Below are 15828 nucleotides of genomic sequence, written 5' to 3'. Positions count from 1 at the left end.
TAACATTGATCTACTGCAGGGGGTGTCACAGCTGCCATCTAGTGGACGAGTAGATGCTTGCACATTAACACTGATTATAGACCAACGTAAGGGACTATGTGAGGATTAAAATAAACGTGCGTTTTTTGGTGTGCGTTTGACTACCCCCACGCAAGGCACAAACAAAACAGACTCTGTCCAGGCCTAACTGACATTTCATACAATCTGGAAGATTTCATGCATTGTTTGATGGCGCTTCCATTGTAGATTTGTAGTGTTGATACATTGTCTTTTTATACGCTATCCAAATGATGCCTATGCAGGAAAAGGTACTGTATGGACCTTCCTGATGGAGGGTTATGCATGCTTAAAGCCATGGTGACATTTGGTAGAGTCTTGGGTTGTAAGCTACCTGGCCGTGATGTAGACTAAGTTCAATATATCAGCTGCTGCTTACATCTAATTCTTCTGTGCTTCATGAGTGGCTCCGGAAGGGTGATTCAATTCACTCTCATTGGCGATATGGAGAAATCTAATAATACAATATTTTTTGACCAGATACTACGCCATTACTAGGATATTGTGGCGATGACTATTTGGGTCTTTCACAAGACAATGAGTTTTATAAATAGAAAAAGCAATATCTGCACATTCCTTTTTGTTCTTTTGCCTTCTCCTAACTTCTCCTTCTCCTTCTCCTCCTGATTTTTTTAAATAAATAATTATCAGTAGTGCCTACAAATACAAAAAATCTACAAGCTCACAACGCGCCGTCACATGTTGTGAGCTTGTAGATCTACTATTTCTGCAGTCTGTTTCTCTAAGAATAGCGTCTTCATAAGTGGTTCATGTACAGGCAGTTCTACAACCCAAGGATCTACCAAAGTTCAACATCTCATTACTCAACATCTGGCTGGCTGTTGACATCCTCAGTGTTGACACCTTGGTTTTCACCTGGCTGTTGTGGTGCATGCTTTATTGTATTTAATCTTTTCCAAATTGTTCTTTCTTTCTTTCTTTCTTTCTTTCTTTCTTTCTTTCTTTCTTTCTCTCTTTCTCTCTTTCTCTCTTTCCCTCTCTCTCTCTATCCATTTTTTATCTGATCTTTCTTTATTTGGTACAAGAATGTTTTGGAGTTCGGATTATTGATGCTTATCTTATTTTCTTTTTCTATTATTGTGTGTGTGTGTGTGTGTTGTGCATGTTGTGCCAGCCTACTTCTCTGTATTCATCATTAGGTTTGTCGGAATCATTTCACCTTTATGAACGTATGTCTGCCCCCCCTCCTTATTAATGCTTTAATAATTGCTTATCTATGTTTTGTTTGTGTGCTGCTAACCCCCTCGTCTTTAATCACCATAGATGTCAACCAGGCTCTACGGCTCTGTCTGGGTACCACGGCGACGGGGGCGGAGTTTGGAGCTGTGTCCGCCCTCAGCATTAACCATGACTGCTCACGACTGCTTTGTGGCTTCGCTAAAGGACAGGTACATGCAAGCGCAAACACACACGTCACACGCTTTTCGTTGATTTCCACTTGTTGAATTCCATCCCCAACTAACCATATATAACCTTAGTCGTAACACACATTTTAATCTATAGATGGTGTAAGTGTTTTTGTTAAAATTATTGTTAAATATCTTTACATTCTGATAGTGATCATTGCTATAGTGTTTTTGTTCGGTCACAGGGGTCTCTCGAGCGCGGTTAAACGTTTTTAACAAAAAACATTTAACCAAAGCATATCAGTTACAATTTACAATTTAGGCATTTAGCAGACGCTCTTAATCCAGAGCGACTTACATTAAGCAAGAACAAAAGCATTGGAATACATCACATAAAAGCATTTATCATGAAACATGCGTAAGCTAAGAAAGTAACAGTGGAATATCTATATAATGAAACTATACATATATACTACTATGCTATACATATGTACTATGGCGTGCTATAACTATATACAATGCAATTATAGTGCTGTCTACATAACATGCACCACCCTAAAGGTCTAACCATAGCTCCCGTAAAATAATCTCAAAATGACTCTGGTGCACGTACAAAATGTGAGTACTTCTTCCACCACTGGTCAGGTGCTGGTGAACTATACTGAGTGCTTCGTTGTACAGCAGTGATTACAAGTATAAGACTGTGGCGTTTAAGCATGATGTTGAATGTTACTCCGTTACTCATACAAACCTTACTGCCCCTCTGTCCTGGTGTTTGATTGGTTAGATTACCATGTGGGATCTAGCCAATGGGAAACTCCTCCGAACAATCACAGATGCCCACCCCCCGGGAACAGCTATTCTACATGTCAAGGTAACGCATGCACGCACGCACGCACGCACACGCGCACTCACGCACGCACGCACGCACACACACTTTAGCAGAGCTACCAACCTGCACACATTTTGTGTACCAACCACGCAATTCTAGGTGTCTATACGCCTAGAATTTGCGTGGTTGTTACACAAAATGTGTGCAGTTTGGTAGCTCTGCTTTAGTATCATTGGCACAACCACACACTGTTTACCTCTCGACAGAATCATTTACATGTCGGGAGCGACGCAGTACAAAGTCACAAATTACATCTGAATTTTTGATGGCAGAAGATCCACCAAGGACAGCTATCCTGGATTCCGACTTCTGGATTCGGACGTTTGAAAATCCTGCTTGTAACCGATTTAAACGGTGATCAGATTTTACGTCCCATAGCTGGTGGTGATGGAGCGTTGCCATAGCAACCGGACCAATGTTAACCCATTCTGAACGGGCACCCATTTTGGTGTTGGCATCATGTTATGCTATAGCTATTGAAAAATAGCAGCTCTACAAGCTCATATCGCGCCACCGAGTGGCGCGATACGAGCTTGTAGGTCTGCTATTTTTGAAAAATCGAAGAACGACTGACATTTTTAGAATCTGATCTCAGGTCAGAATGGGTTCATCAGACCAGTGTGTGTCCGGCGGAAACCTCGTATGAATCTGATCTCAGGTCAGAATGGGTTAAAAGCTGCCATGGGGCTCAACCATTATATACACAGAGTATATGATGATAAGGTCCCCTAGCGGCGGGATTCGTATATATACGGACCCGGCGCAAAAATATTACAAAATTGGATTTAATTTAAATTGAAAGGGGAAAGTCAACACTCCCCTTACACTCTTGTAATTGTCTCTCTTTTTTATTTTTATAAAGTATATTTATTGGTTTTTAAAGACAAACAAACATTACACAACAAGAACATAATAACAAACAAAAGAAAAGAAAAGAAAAACAGCTCAGGCACAACACTATTATAAATAAAAAGATTGAATATACACAGACATGACAAGGACAATGAACCATAATGAGTGATTTTCAAATTTTCATAGACTCCCAATCAGGGAATACATCCATACAATACATTAATACATATATTAAAAAGGCAGACAACAGTTATCATAGGCACCAAATCATTACAAGAGCAGACCCATGCATGCTCCACTCAAAGGCGGCAACCGCCACCCCCCCAGGCGGCAGGGCCACCGCCCCAAGAAGCGGCCCCGACGCAACGCATCGAGACCCCTGCCCGGGCGACCACCCCCCCATACCCAAAGGGCAGACAAGCCCCCGCCCCAAAGCAGAGCACCCACTAGGGAAGAATGCTGGCATATAAGATATCTAAGGTTGGTACGGAAAACCTCCAAGTATCGTGGCAGACAGTGTGGTTCCAATATGATTCAAATAAGGGTCCCAAATTTTGTAGAAAGTGTCCAATTTAGAATGCAACATGCATGTAATGTATTCACAAGGAATACAGCCTAATTGTCTCTCTTAATTCCTTTCTTTTCTTCTCTCTCTTGTCACAGTTCACAGATGACCCAACTCTAGCAGTGTGCAATGACAGCGGAGGATCAGTGTTTGAGCTGGCTTTTAGGTAATTTCACACACATTTACTGTACTCATCCACTTACCATCTGCAGTGGTTTCCACTAGAGCTGGGACTCGATTAAAAAAATTAATCTAATTAATCAGAGTCCTTGCGATTAATTAATCTAGATTAATCGCATTTTAATTGCATATCATTATTTGACCCGAGAACAGTGAGAAAGCAATTTTTTCAAATGGATTTTGTTATACTAGTTAATCAATTAATAGTGAATACATAAGTTTAAGCAATAAAACATTGTTTTTGTAGTAATAGGGGTAATAATTCTTTATTGAATAATTGCACACAACTGTGCTGTAATCCACGCTACCATCGGATAGCCTTTTAAATCCTATTTCCAATCAACGGGGACAAGCAAAGTGATCTCAGCGACTTCCCCCAGTCTGGTGAACTGTCTGCGGTTTCTGGTGGTGTTATTGTCTGAAGAGGACACGGACACATGGTGCGCAGGTCTGTCTGAAAACTGTCCAGTGACAACGTTCCGTGGTGAAAAAAATAGTGCGATTAAAATGCGTAATTTTTTTTAATGCATACATTTTTCTGTAGATAATTAATCGTAATTAATCGCAATTAGTCCCGGCCCTAGTTTCCACACTTTTTATCTCAAGTCCCACAAAAGAGAAATTAGACACACACACCCCGTAGATTTGTTTTTGTCTGGCCACCCGCCAAACACGTAAACTAATTATTTCACGTAAATCGGTGTTTTGTGCATGTTTTGAATTGATCCGATCATTACTCCTATTAGCATGGAGTGTGACACTGTTGTCAAGTATGACACTGGAGCGTGGCATCTTAACGTGCGCGCGCATTCACGTGCGTTCAATGTGCTGTTTTCAATGGCTTGTAACTCCAAATTGGCGCCCGCAATGACGTTTTTCGGGTCAAAACAAGATTTATTCCACGACCGATAGCCGGCGCTGTGATTGTCGTGGTCATGTTTTTTCTGCACCAAGCTAAAGATCAACAACCGGTAAAGACAATGAACACACACACACCATTACGTCATTGTAACATCCTGTTACGGGTATTTGGCTCTTCAAGATAAGGGTTGAAAGGGGAAAAACCTTGGCAATACTTGTTAAAATAATTAATTTATCCTACCGAGTTTTTCTTCCCTTAAGCATTTCTTCCCAACCTGCAAATCTGGTGTTAGAGCAAAATAGGCCACTGTGTGAATATAGTCTATGGAAGGCAGTGTGCCGCCATGAATAGTTTTTTGCATGTTTAAAGGGCCACGTCACCCCTTTTGCAACCAGATCTTATTTTAATGAAATTTAAAGAACTCAAGAAACTCTTTCCTCAGGTTTGTATGTACTGTAATGTGTGTTTTTAGATATTTTAGTCATGTTCATGACCAAAAGTTGTCATGAAAATGTGGTCTCACTTCCTTCCTGGACTACAAGTCACACCTCCATGCAGCCAGGCACTGCACCAAAGCATTATGGTCATTGTAGAAATTCAGCAATCTAGTCAAACCCTAGTCGAACACACACACACACAAATACTAACAATTAACATTGAGTGACTGCAGTTTCTTTCAGCTGTGAAATGTCCCTTTAATAACTACACAGAAATCGGCCATTACAATAGTAAAAACAACAACAAAACTAATTTGAACAGACAAGACAACAAAATCACAAAAGGGTTATGACTGGTGAGCTCATTTAGTATGTATTATATTATACAGGGTTATATGCACTATAGTGTACATTATTTACTGCATTCTTTTTTTGCTCTGAACCGCTTTGGTTCAGAACAACGCTTTGAAGAAGAAATTAAAAGTGCTGCGACTTCAAAGGGAGGTCAAAGAGCTTATCACAGCCCACAGCAAGTGTCCTCATGGAAGAGGAGATTCATTAGAAAACAATACGTGTGTATCATAATAAGAATACAGTACGTGTATGGACTAATTTGTGATCTGTCTGGCTTTCATACTGTAGCGCTCTGCACCAGACTTTACCAGAAATATCAACCAATTCAGAATGATTTGGACCGAAGAGAAATGTCTGTTTCACATCATTATAATTGATGTGAAAGTAGTAGCACATTCGTAGCTGGTCGGGTAGAATATATAAATTCAAAATGCACCACTGACGTCTAATGCTGCAGTTAAATGTTATTGGTCTCACAGAAAACAAACTATTACAGTCGTGTATGAATAGCAAACTATATCATATTTAAAATTGTTCCTGTATGATCTCCCCTCATGACTCTCGTTAAATAGATCCTAGCCTCAATACCCAGGCTTTCATTTACACATAGATCCTAATATTTAATTATTAATCAGAATGATGGCTCCATCAGAATGAAAATGTAAAGACGCATTTTGGAAGAGACTGATCCGATCCAGTGCGATCAAAAGAAACGTTCAGTCGGGCTAAGAGGGGTGGTGAAAACACTTTGATTATCTGATCTACAGGAATATTAGTCTATAACAACCATATAAACACTTAAACAATTTGTCTCTGGTTAGAATAACCTCATTCATTCAGTGCATGTTTGCAGTGTTATCATTTTGACATGACATTTTTTAGTCTTTTGAATAAAATGTCATTTCGTCATCTGGAATGTTATGTTATAGTGTTGTGACTATTATCATTGGATTTTAGTCGACTACTACCGGTAAATCTACAGTTGATTTCGTCAGCAATAATGTATTTTGGTGGGCTTTGATGGCGTCGTAATGCCTGATTTTATACTTGGTTGCATGCCGATCTACAACGTGTCGCTCTGCAGAGCCACAGTGATAGAAAGGTAGTCCACGGACATTTTTCATCATAGTTTTAGTCGACGAAATCAACACTGCATGTTTGCCCCATGTGAAGGTAACGGTGACAAATTTAATTATGATAATAGTATACTATAGTTCATAGTGTGAACTCAATAGAATATCACTTCAATAGAAGTGAAGCCCAGTCCCACCAGCATATTATTAACCACAGCCTGCCGGGAAGACTATTATAAACAATGCACTGCTGCAACCATGCATTATTTATTACACCCAGAAACAGCATAGAAAATAGTAGAAAATAAATGCTTTATCTGAGTGTTTTTTTAAGCACCCCCCCCCCCCCCTTAAAACACATACCTACACAGTACCCAAACAAATATAATACGTTATCTATAACTGTCTATAAACCACATACCTACACAGTACCTAAACAAATATAATACGTTATCTATAACTATAAACCACATACCTACACAGTACCTAAACAAATATAATATGTTGGTTATCTATAACTATAAATGCACCAAGTCTCTGTGTGTATGTCTGTGATCCAAATAACTCGAGAACCGCTCGGCGCTCGCCCCACCTACTTCAAATTCGACACACGCGTTCCACACCCCCACAGGGAGTGCAGTGCCCGGTGTCGAGTCAGTCGGACCCACGTTTGTCCAGAACCGCCACAAAAGGCCTCTGCCCGGGCCACAGCTGACATCACAAGGCCTCTGCCTAAATGATTAACTGTTCATTGTAGTACTGCACTCTATAATCCAGTGTACAATAACAAACTCCCGGCTGCACTACTGGCTGTGACCACCAGAGGGAGCATTAGGATGTGCTGTATACCACTAGATATATTGACTCACCTGGAATCAAAAGTGTTGTGTAAATTAAAGGACCACTTCACCACTTTTCAAACTATCTTTATAATTGGTCCTCACTAATGTTCATGATAAAATACCAAAAAGGAAGAAGAAACATATGCACACTAGTTTCTAGAGCTCCGCAAGATACTTACTTAAAATTCAATGTTTCGACGCTCTAGGTCTTCATCAGCCAAATATTAGGATGACAGAGAACAAACACAAAAATCATTGATTAATGATCATGCATAACATCTGGGAATGGGAAGGAACACGGCAACCTAAACCAATCCCAAGGCTAGAACCTGTAAGTACAACCCCCAGACCCCCAACCCCCAGATCCCCTTTCCACCGGTTAGTTCTTTTTGGTTCTTAGTCCATGAGCCAGAGCTCCAAAATTGGTGGGACAAAACTAGACCTATATTAAATTGTTTATAGATCAATACAAGTAAATTAATACATGATAACCCTTCCACAGTAGTAGCTTTTTCATATTTTCAATTATTTTGCATATTTTCTACATAATGACTCATTTGCATATTTAAAAATGTAAAATTTGTAATACAATAAATCATGTGTAAGTACTCAAATTTGGAAGTTTCATGGTGATAACAATCTAATATAGGTATGGTTTTGCACACTCAATTAATAATTAACGTTCCAATTTTGGAACTCTGGCTCATGGGCTAAAAAATAAATAAATAACTGAACCGGTTCCCATTTGGAACCAACCGGTGGAAAAGGGGCCTCAGAGGAGAATTACTGTACATTCCTGAGCAGAAAACTTTACACATTTAAAATCAAGTACTTGATTTTTATATTGATTTTCTTTAGTGGAAACTCAGTACTCACCCTACAATTGTGTGATTTAAGTTAATAACAGAACAGTGCCCCTTTTAAAATAATAGCTAATTACCAGCTCACAATGTATACGATTGCAGTGCGTTGTGAGCTTATTTGCTATGATTGGCGAATATTCGCCCCCAGAATAGGGATGTTGGTTAATGGAATGTTTTGGGATCCTTGGTCTCTAGGGGCTGATAGTAGAGAGAGTGGGGTCTTTTCGTCTCAGTTTTTTATTTTCATAAAAAGTTCACTTTCATATATTATATTCAAGGGTAGAGCCAGTTATGTGAATTCATCTTGCAGTTTCGTACCTTACTGTTCAGATTTATAGCTTGCTACGGTTTATTTGCTAATTGATAACATGTCGTGCTACCTAATCCCTCTGAAAGGGAAAACAACTTCACATAGGGTCAAATGTATTTACTCAATTCGCAACCTAAAATAACATAACTCATTGTCTTTATATATTTTTATTATATGATTTCATAACATACATTTAACACAATGAGCTTAGCTCTTTTAGATTGGGTTAGTGATTATAGCCCTTGTTCAGGCCTTTAATTAGGTAAAAAACCTGCATGATGAGACAAATACACATAATACATTCGTCAATTACAGGTTTACAGCACAACACATAGATAGCATTATTCATTAGTTATTGCATGAATTCATATTTACCATTGGTCAATGTGAGGCTGCGTTTGGTCGCTGTGCAGTGTAATACACAGGGCTGGTTCATCGTGCTTATCACACGAGGTTGGATTCAGCTTGGTTTGTTATAGAATCTGGTCCAAGGGGATACAGGCTAGGTGATTTAAGCCCTCTGTTCTGCTAGGCCTTCCTCCAGGGTGTCTACCCCCTCTGGCCATCAGCTCTTCCTGTGATTGGCTGTTTGTGCCCCAGGAGGAATTTGGGCTGTGGTACCAGGAAGTGAAATACATGTGCCGCGTGGCTGTCTTGCTCTCAGGGACAGTGGACTGTGCCCACCCCCGCTGTGAGTTGAAAGGAAGTTCCTTATCAGATCCCATGCTGTGAGCAGGGTTTGGGATCCCCTTGGGAAAGGACATTTTAACCTTCTCATAGTCTTTGTATGACTATACTTCAAGATTATAATCAGTTCAACCCATGACATTACTGCTTTACAATAATTACATTCTATGGATTATTATAACTTGTTAGTAGTTTTAGAAACAGTTGGTGCTTCTACTGACTTCCCTTTGAGAGAGACAGAAGTGTCCCATTTCACACCTCTATGTTAACTCAGCAAGTCAGGGCTCTGGGTCACAGGTCTATAGTGACAGTTTGTATTGGCAGATTTTGCAGTGCACATCTTATTAATAGGAACCCAACGCTGAGCGTCATACTCAGCGCCACACTTACTAACTTACTTAATGGTACAACTCTAACTAGGTCAGAACTGGAACTAAATCAAAGCTCTCCCTCTCCGCTTTGTTGGAGAAACACCTCATCCAAGGGGAATAATGGAGCGCACCAGATATGCTTAAATGCTCATGGGAATAGGAAATAGATAGACTACCCCCCCACCCCCAACACACACACACACACACGCACGCATGCGCACACGCACACGCACATACACACACACTCGCACAATCACACACGTTTGTATTACGATACATTTTAGCGACATTTTGGTACCCCAAAATAGCCGATCTACAAGCTACAATGCGCCACGTTGTTAGCTTGAGCTTGTAGACCTGCCGTTTTTGTCTGTGACACATTGCACACAACTATATGTATCATATAAATAAGGCATAACCCCCAACCCCTAAACCTAACCTATAAATGCCAAACCCCAACCTGAATATTTTACTAATTGTAAGCACAGCTTAAAATATATTTTTAACCATACAACAACCAGTTCGCTTGTGAAGACCATGAAAATGTAGCCTGGCATTAACGCGTGAGTGAATCCACGTTATCAGTATTACTGATAACGTGGATTCACTCACGGTATGGCTAATGCAGACAGTTCTCATAATGTCAATTTCTCAAATTCTACTACAGGATATACTGTATTTGTGGGGACATTGGGCTCTCACAAGTATAGAAATACAAGCATGCAAACACGCGCGCGTGCGCGTCATGTGCGGCAGAGCTGCACTCACAGACATGCAGTGCTAGTGTGTGAGTATGTTGGTGTAATATAATGAGGGGAAAGCGCGGTATAGTCTTGCTCAGATTACAGCAAAAAAAACAAATGAAAACGGGTCTCTATGCTTTACAGCCAGGACACATTGAGTGTGTGATTATGCATAGCTTATTATGATTGCATTCCTGTATATGGCTACAGCAGCGTTGAATGTTAGAGCGAAAGATAGAATAGCTTTACGCTGACTTGTGTGTACTTGCACGTGCCACATCCACCGATGTATGTACGGTATATACTGTGTGTGTAATGTGTGTGAGAGGATGTAATGCAGTAACCCTCAAGGGCCTCAGGCCAATAATGTTGCCTTTACTAGTACAAGAAGTGAATTACACTCATTCACCCACTCTCTCACTCTCACACACACACACACACACACACACACACACACACACACACACACACACACACACACACACACACACACACACACACACACACACACACACACACACACACACACACACAGAGAGAGTGGAGTGCTGGTCTTGTTAGTGCGTTTGTGTCTGACTGTGACGGCCTGTCATCTTGTCTCTCTCTGTTCCGTCAAACCCTTGACCTTCACCTCGACATTGTGCACAGTCTGGGGCCAAGCAGAGTGCACGTTGCAGGGTGCACGTTGTGCTGCTGACTCCCTTGACAAGCTTCATAGATATTTCACAATGCACCACCGTATACTGTATCTGGCTGCCTGGCTGTCAGTGAGCCTAGCCTGTCTGTCGGCTGGTCTGACCGCATTTTCATTCCAAACTTCGATTGATTGATTGATTGACTCAGTTCTTCTCAACCTTTTCAGGCCGTGACCCCCCCCCCCAAATAATCATAGTTGAACTGGTGACTCCCCCAAAATAATCATAGTTGAACTGGTGACTCCCCCAAAATAATCATAGTTGAACTGGTGACTCCCCCAAAATAATCATAGTTGAACTGGTGACTCCCCCAAAATAATCATAGTTGAACTGGTGACCCCCCAAAAAACTTGGGATTATGTGTGAAACATTAATTTAGTTTGACTCAGTCTTACATATCAATATTGTGAAAATAACAGATCTACAATAGCAGATCTGAACTTGAAGATTGGCTGTTTTCACAATTTGGGCCTCTTTCTTTTATTATTTGACAATTTGGCCAATGTTTGACCAGTTATAGTATATCTTGTTAATTACATTTGATGCAGTTATGGTATTTTTTTAGGGGCGCTAGCCCCTCCTATTCCCAGCTTTGTGTGTCTGTGTGTGTGTACCACGGAAATGTTTTGATTTGCTGAGCACGGAATGTGATGTATGATGATAAGGGCGCCCCTCACTTCACACGAGTGTGATTAATTTTTTTAGGTTTGGCCTGTGACATCATGTGTGTGACCAAGTCTGTGTACCTTTTTTTGACAAAGTCATCGCCAAATTACGTCACGTGAAATATTTGTGTGACGTCATGTGAGTCAATATCACAAGTAAGACGCGCAAACGCGTGAAGCGAACGCAGCTCGTGTGTGTGTGGTTGTGTGTGTGTGTGCTACAGCTGCGCCCTGTGTGTGTGTGTGCGTGCGTGCGTGCGTGCCACAGCTGCGCCCTCTGGTGGCGGGCCGGTGGTGTAACAGCGTGACACCACACAGCGTGACACACACACACACACACAGACACTCAGCCCCTGCTGTCATAGTAAGTGGCTCACTGCGTTCGCAATAATACATACATCTTCATGTAAAGGGCGCTGCTCACGTCACACCAGTGTTGTTGATTAGGTAGTGAAATGTCTTAAAAGTCCTTAAATTCAATAAATTGATGTGGCAGTCACGACACAGGTTAAAACCACATGATTAACTGATTGACTGGCCTAGTGGCCTATACTGGATGTCTTTAGCTGAGTGAGATTCAGTTGTTGTAAATCGTGATGCTTGTTCAAGTGCTTTGTCTGCGTATAAAGAATGATCAAGTACTGCACACATCATGGGACATTGCTGACAAAGGCAAACTCTGATTTGTTGAAATCTTCAAAGATCAAAAGAACAGAAAGAGTCGGAACGGAGGAACGAGAGTGGGAAAAAACAGAGAAACAGAAAAAACAGTGGTTCTCCAAGTGGGGCCCAACAAAATGATACTGTATAATATACTATCATCAATTGAACCACTTCAAGGTCACCTAGCTTTGCGATGCAATGCCTTGTGTTTTGCTATACCCCCCCCCCCCCCCCCCAAATAAAATCAAACAAAACAAAAACAAAAAGGAAATGAATGGAAAAACATTAGATATGTTTGAAACATTTGAAACAACACAGATCTTGTATAGGGGCTCCTGTCACAAATTATTTTCTGATTAGGGTCCGTAGCCATATTTTGGGGGTGCTTAGCATGAAAACGTTTGAGAACCACACTGAGATACAGCGGACCTGTCTCAATTATTTTTTGCTTCAGTGCCCCCCATTTCTGGCTCAAAGTAATACCTTAACCCAACTACAAGACGTTGCTTAGAAAATAGAAAAGGACAAAACTATATCTAGCATATCGTTGCTGTCGGCCAGAAACCTTATATCTCCATATTTTACTTTTTTTTTTGTAAATTAATACCCTACTTCGCGCTTTACATTTTGATCTTGTAGATCTGCTATTTTTGTCACTTTTGAATTTGAATTCTGACTGACGAGGAACCATTTCGGACATATGAGGTATCCATCCGATGCCATGAATGAACAATAGATAACCCACCTTTTGAATAATATAACATTAGTGACAGACTTGAAATGAGAGCATCCTAAGCACATTTACTTTAAACCGTGTCCAGCATTTTCATTTTTCTAATTTCTCTCACCCCCTGTAGTACCTCTGCGTACCGTTAGGGGTACACAACGTACCCTCATTTGAGAACCACTGCAGTAGACAACGGAGATTCAGAGTGACAACTGAAACGGAGAGCAAGGGAGTGCGAAAGAGAGGCGAGAAGAGGCCTCTCTTTCACACTCTCACCTTTTACCCCTCTGTTCCAGTTGTCTGTCTTTAACTCTCCTCTGTTTTTCTATTATTGACACATTCTTCCAATGTCTCTATTTTCTCTCGCACTCCCGCTTCCGTCTCCCTTTCTGTTTCCTCATGCCCTTTTCCCCCTCCTCTGTGTGTCCAGGAGGGTGATGGGGATGCGCTCCTGTGACTCTCGTTGTCTGTTCAGTGGGTCCAAGGGCGAGGTGTGCTGCGTCGAGCCCCTGTACACACCCCCAGACCTCAAAGAGCACCCCATCACACACTACTCTCTGCTGGCCATGGCCTCGCTCACTAAGGTGTGTATATAGATTGCCACGAGTAAATTTACACATTCTAAGAGTGAAATTAACACTCTGTATGTGTATTTTATGTATGTGTACTTTGTGTATTGTATTTGTTTATTACTATTTTCATATGGAAAACTCATTGACAGTAACTATCATAGGGCGGCAGTGGCTCAGGGGTAGACAGTCCGGTAGAGCGGCCAGATGGGAACCGCGAGGTTCCCAGTTCGATCCCGGGCTCCCCCAGAGGCAGTGTCGAACCGTCTTTGAATACGACCCTGAACCCCTAATTGCTCCCGATGTGCAGGTTGGTAGCTTCGCGCGGCCAGACTACGGTATATCACTTTTTTTTCTTTTTTTTAATGTTTTTTTTTTTTATATATATATTTTATGGAGGGACAGACAGTAGGCTGACATGAAATGGGGAGAGAGATGGGGGGAAGACATGCAGTAAAGGCCGCCGGGATCGGGAGTCGAACCTGCGGCACACTGCCAGCCTGGATTACCAGCCAAGGTGCCTGGACCACTGAGCCATGGCCCTTTTTTTTCCTTTTTTTTTTTTTATATAATTTTTGCACTGGCAGATTCGTGTCTGGCCATGCGACTCTAGCGGGTTGGTGCCTTGCATGGTTTTCACTGCCATTATTTATGAATGTGTGTGTGAATGGGTGAATATAATGCACACTATGTATTTCAATCTATGCACTTTGGATAAAAATCGCTTTGGATATCATCATAAATCAACCATTTACCATTTCACCATTTACTATACTTTGTGTATACACATCATGTGTTGAACTTAAACATGTTGAATGTGAACAAAGTGTATATACACACACGCACACGCACACTAGCACACTTTTGTGACCTATCTGTTCTTAGGTCACGGAGGACACTGACACAGTCTGAACTGACACATTTCAATTTATTTCATTTCTCTCAGATTCTGGTGATCGGACTGAAGCCCTCGCTCAAAGTCTGGATGACTTTCCCCTACGGCAAGGTCTGAACTCCTATTGTTTGTCCGGCAGCTGTCTGTCTGTCAGTCCTGTATGCTCCTCTGTCTGAATTACCATCTGTTCCGCGAGTTTGTTTATGCATTTGAACCTACGGTACCATAATCACAGTAAATAGTACATTACGGTACCATAATCACAGTAAATAGTACATCAATGGTTACCGGTGCAAGGCTGCAGGCGCGCCAACACATGTTCCACAACGCTGTGTGTGTGTGATTTGCATACAAGTTTAGTTCCATTTTGGAACGTCGGATTATCATTCGAAATCCTTCTCTGATTTTCAGCATGGCTGTTCTTCACTTGGTCTGCCTGTGAGTCTGGCGTTCACGGATGCTGACATTTCTTTAACTTTTTATTATGACTCAGTCCACGCGATATAAATGATGAATTTGAACCCATTAAATCCGAGAAAGCATCCGTCATTTTAGATTTTAGCGTTGACTATTTAAAAATAGCAGATATACAAGCTCACAGCTCATCACTTTGTGCTTGTAAATATTCTTTTAATATTTTTTTGAAAAATCTTGAAAGTTTGAAAACCACCGATTTAGAAAGCATTTGTTATTTGTCATGTTTTCTTTTTTTTTTCTTTTTTTTTTAATTACGAATGGATACGTGTCTTCATATACGCTAAGAAAACAGATTGTGCTTAACTCCCCTTTAAGATGGTGCGGTCCAGTGTCACACTTTACACTGGGATGCTAACAGCACTCGGCTATCGACTCGATCCGATCAAAACATGGATTAAATAATATAAAGACCCTTATCACGTAATTTACGTGGATCGGTGGAGCGCCAGACTAAAGCTTATTTACGGTATCTATGGGAACGGCGGGCTTCGTGTTAAGTTGCGATACGTTTTGGTTGTGTCACTGTGTGTCTCCCCCAGTCACACTCTGATAAGTGTAGAGACTGTATCTGGCGCGAAGTTCTGGTCATGTGTCTCCCTCAGTCGGACTCTGATAAGTTCTGGTCATGTGTCTCCCTCAGTCGGACTCTGATAAGTTCTGGTCATGTGTCTCCCTCAGTCGG

The 15828-nt window shown here is 41.1% G+C and overlaps 1 protein-coding gene across 2 annotated transcripts in view; it reads left to right on the top strand.

Moving 5' to 3' along the window:
- The window catches only part of vps8 (VPS8 subunit of CORVET complex), a 93485-nt gene that overhangs the window by 13206 nt on the left and 64451 nt on the right, over positions 1-15828 (top strand). For both annotated transcript variants that reach the window (XM_083775187.1, XM_083775186.1), the window contains exons 7-11: positions 1342-1466; positions 2212-2298; positions 3832-3899; positions 13636-13789; positions 14721-14780. In XM_083775187.1, the coding sequence (XP_083631313.1) occupies positions 1342-1466; positions 2212-2298; positions 3832-3899; positions 13636-13789; positions 14721-14780 (494 nt within the window). The remainder of the gene's footprint in view (positions 1-1341; positions 1467-2211; positions 2299-3831; positions 3900-13635; positions 13790-14720; positions 14781-15828) is intronic.

The sequence above is a fragment of the Protomyctophum parallelum genome, assembly GCF_964188405.1.
Source record: "Protomyctophum parallelum genome assembly, chromosome: 10".
In the NCBI taxonomy this organism is placed as follows: Eukaryota; Metazoa; Chordata; class Actinopteri; order Myctophiformes; family Myctophidae; genus Protomyctophum; species Protomyctophum parallelum.
The sequence above is the reverse complement of the archived record's forward strand: the minus strand, read 5'-3'. Positions and strand labels throughout refer to the sequence as shown.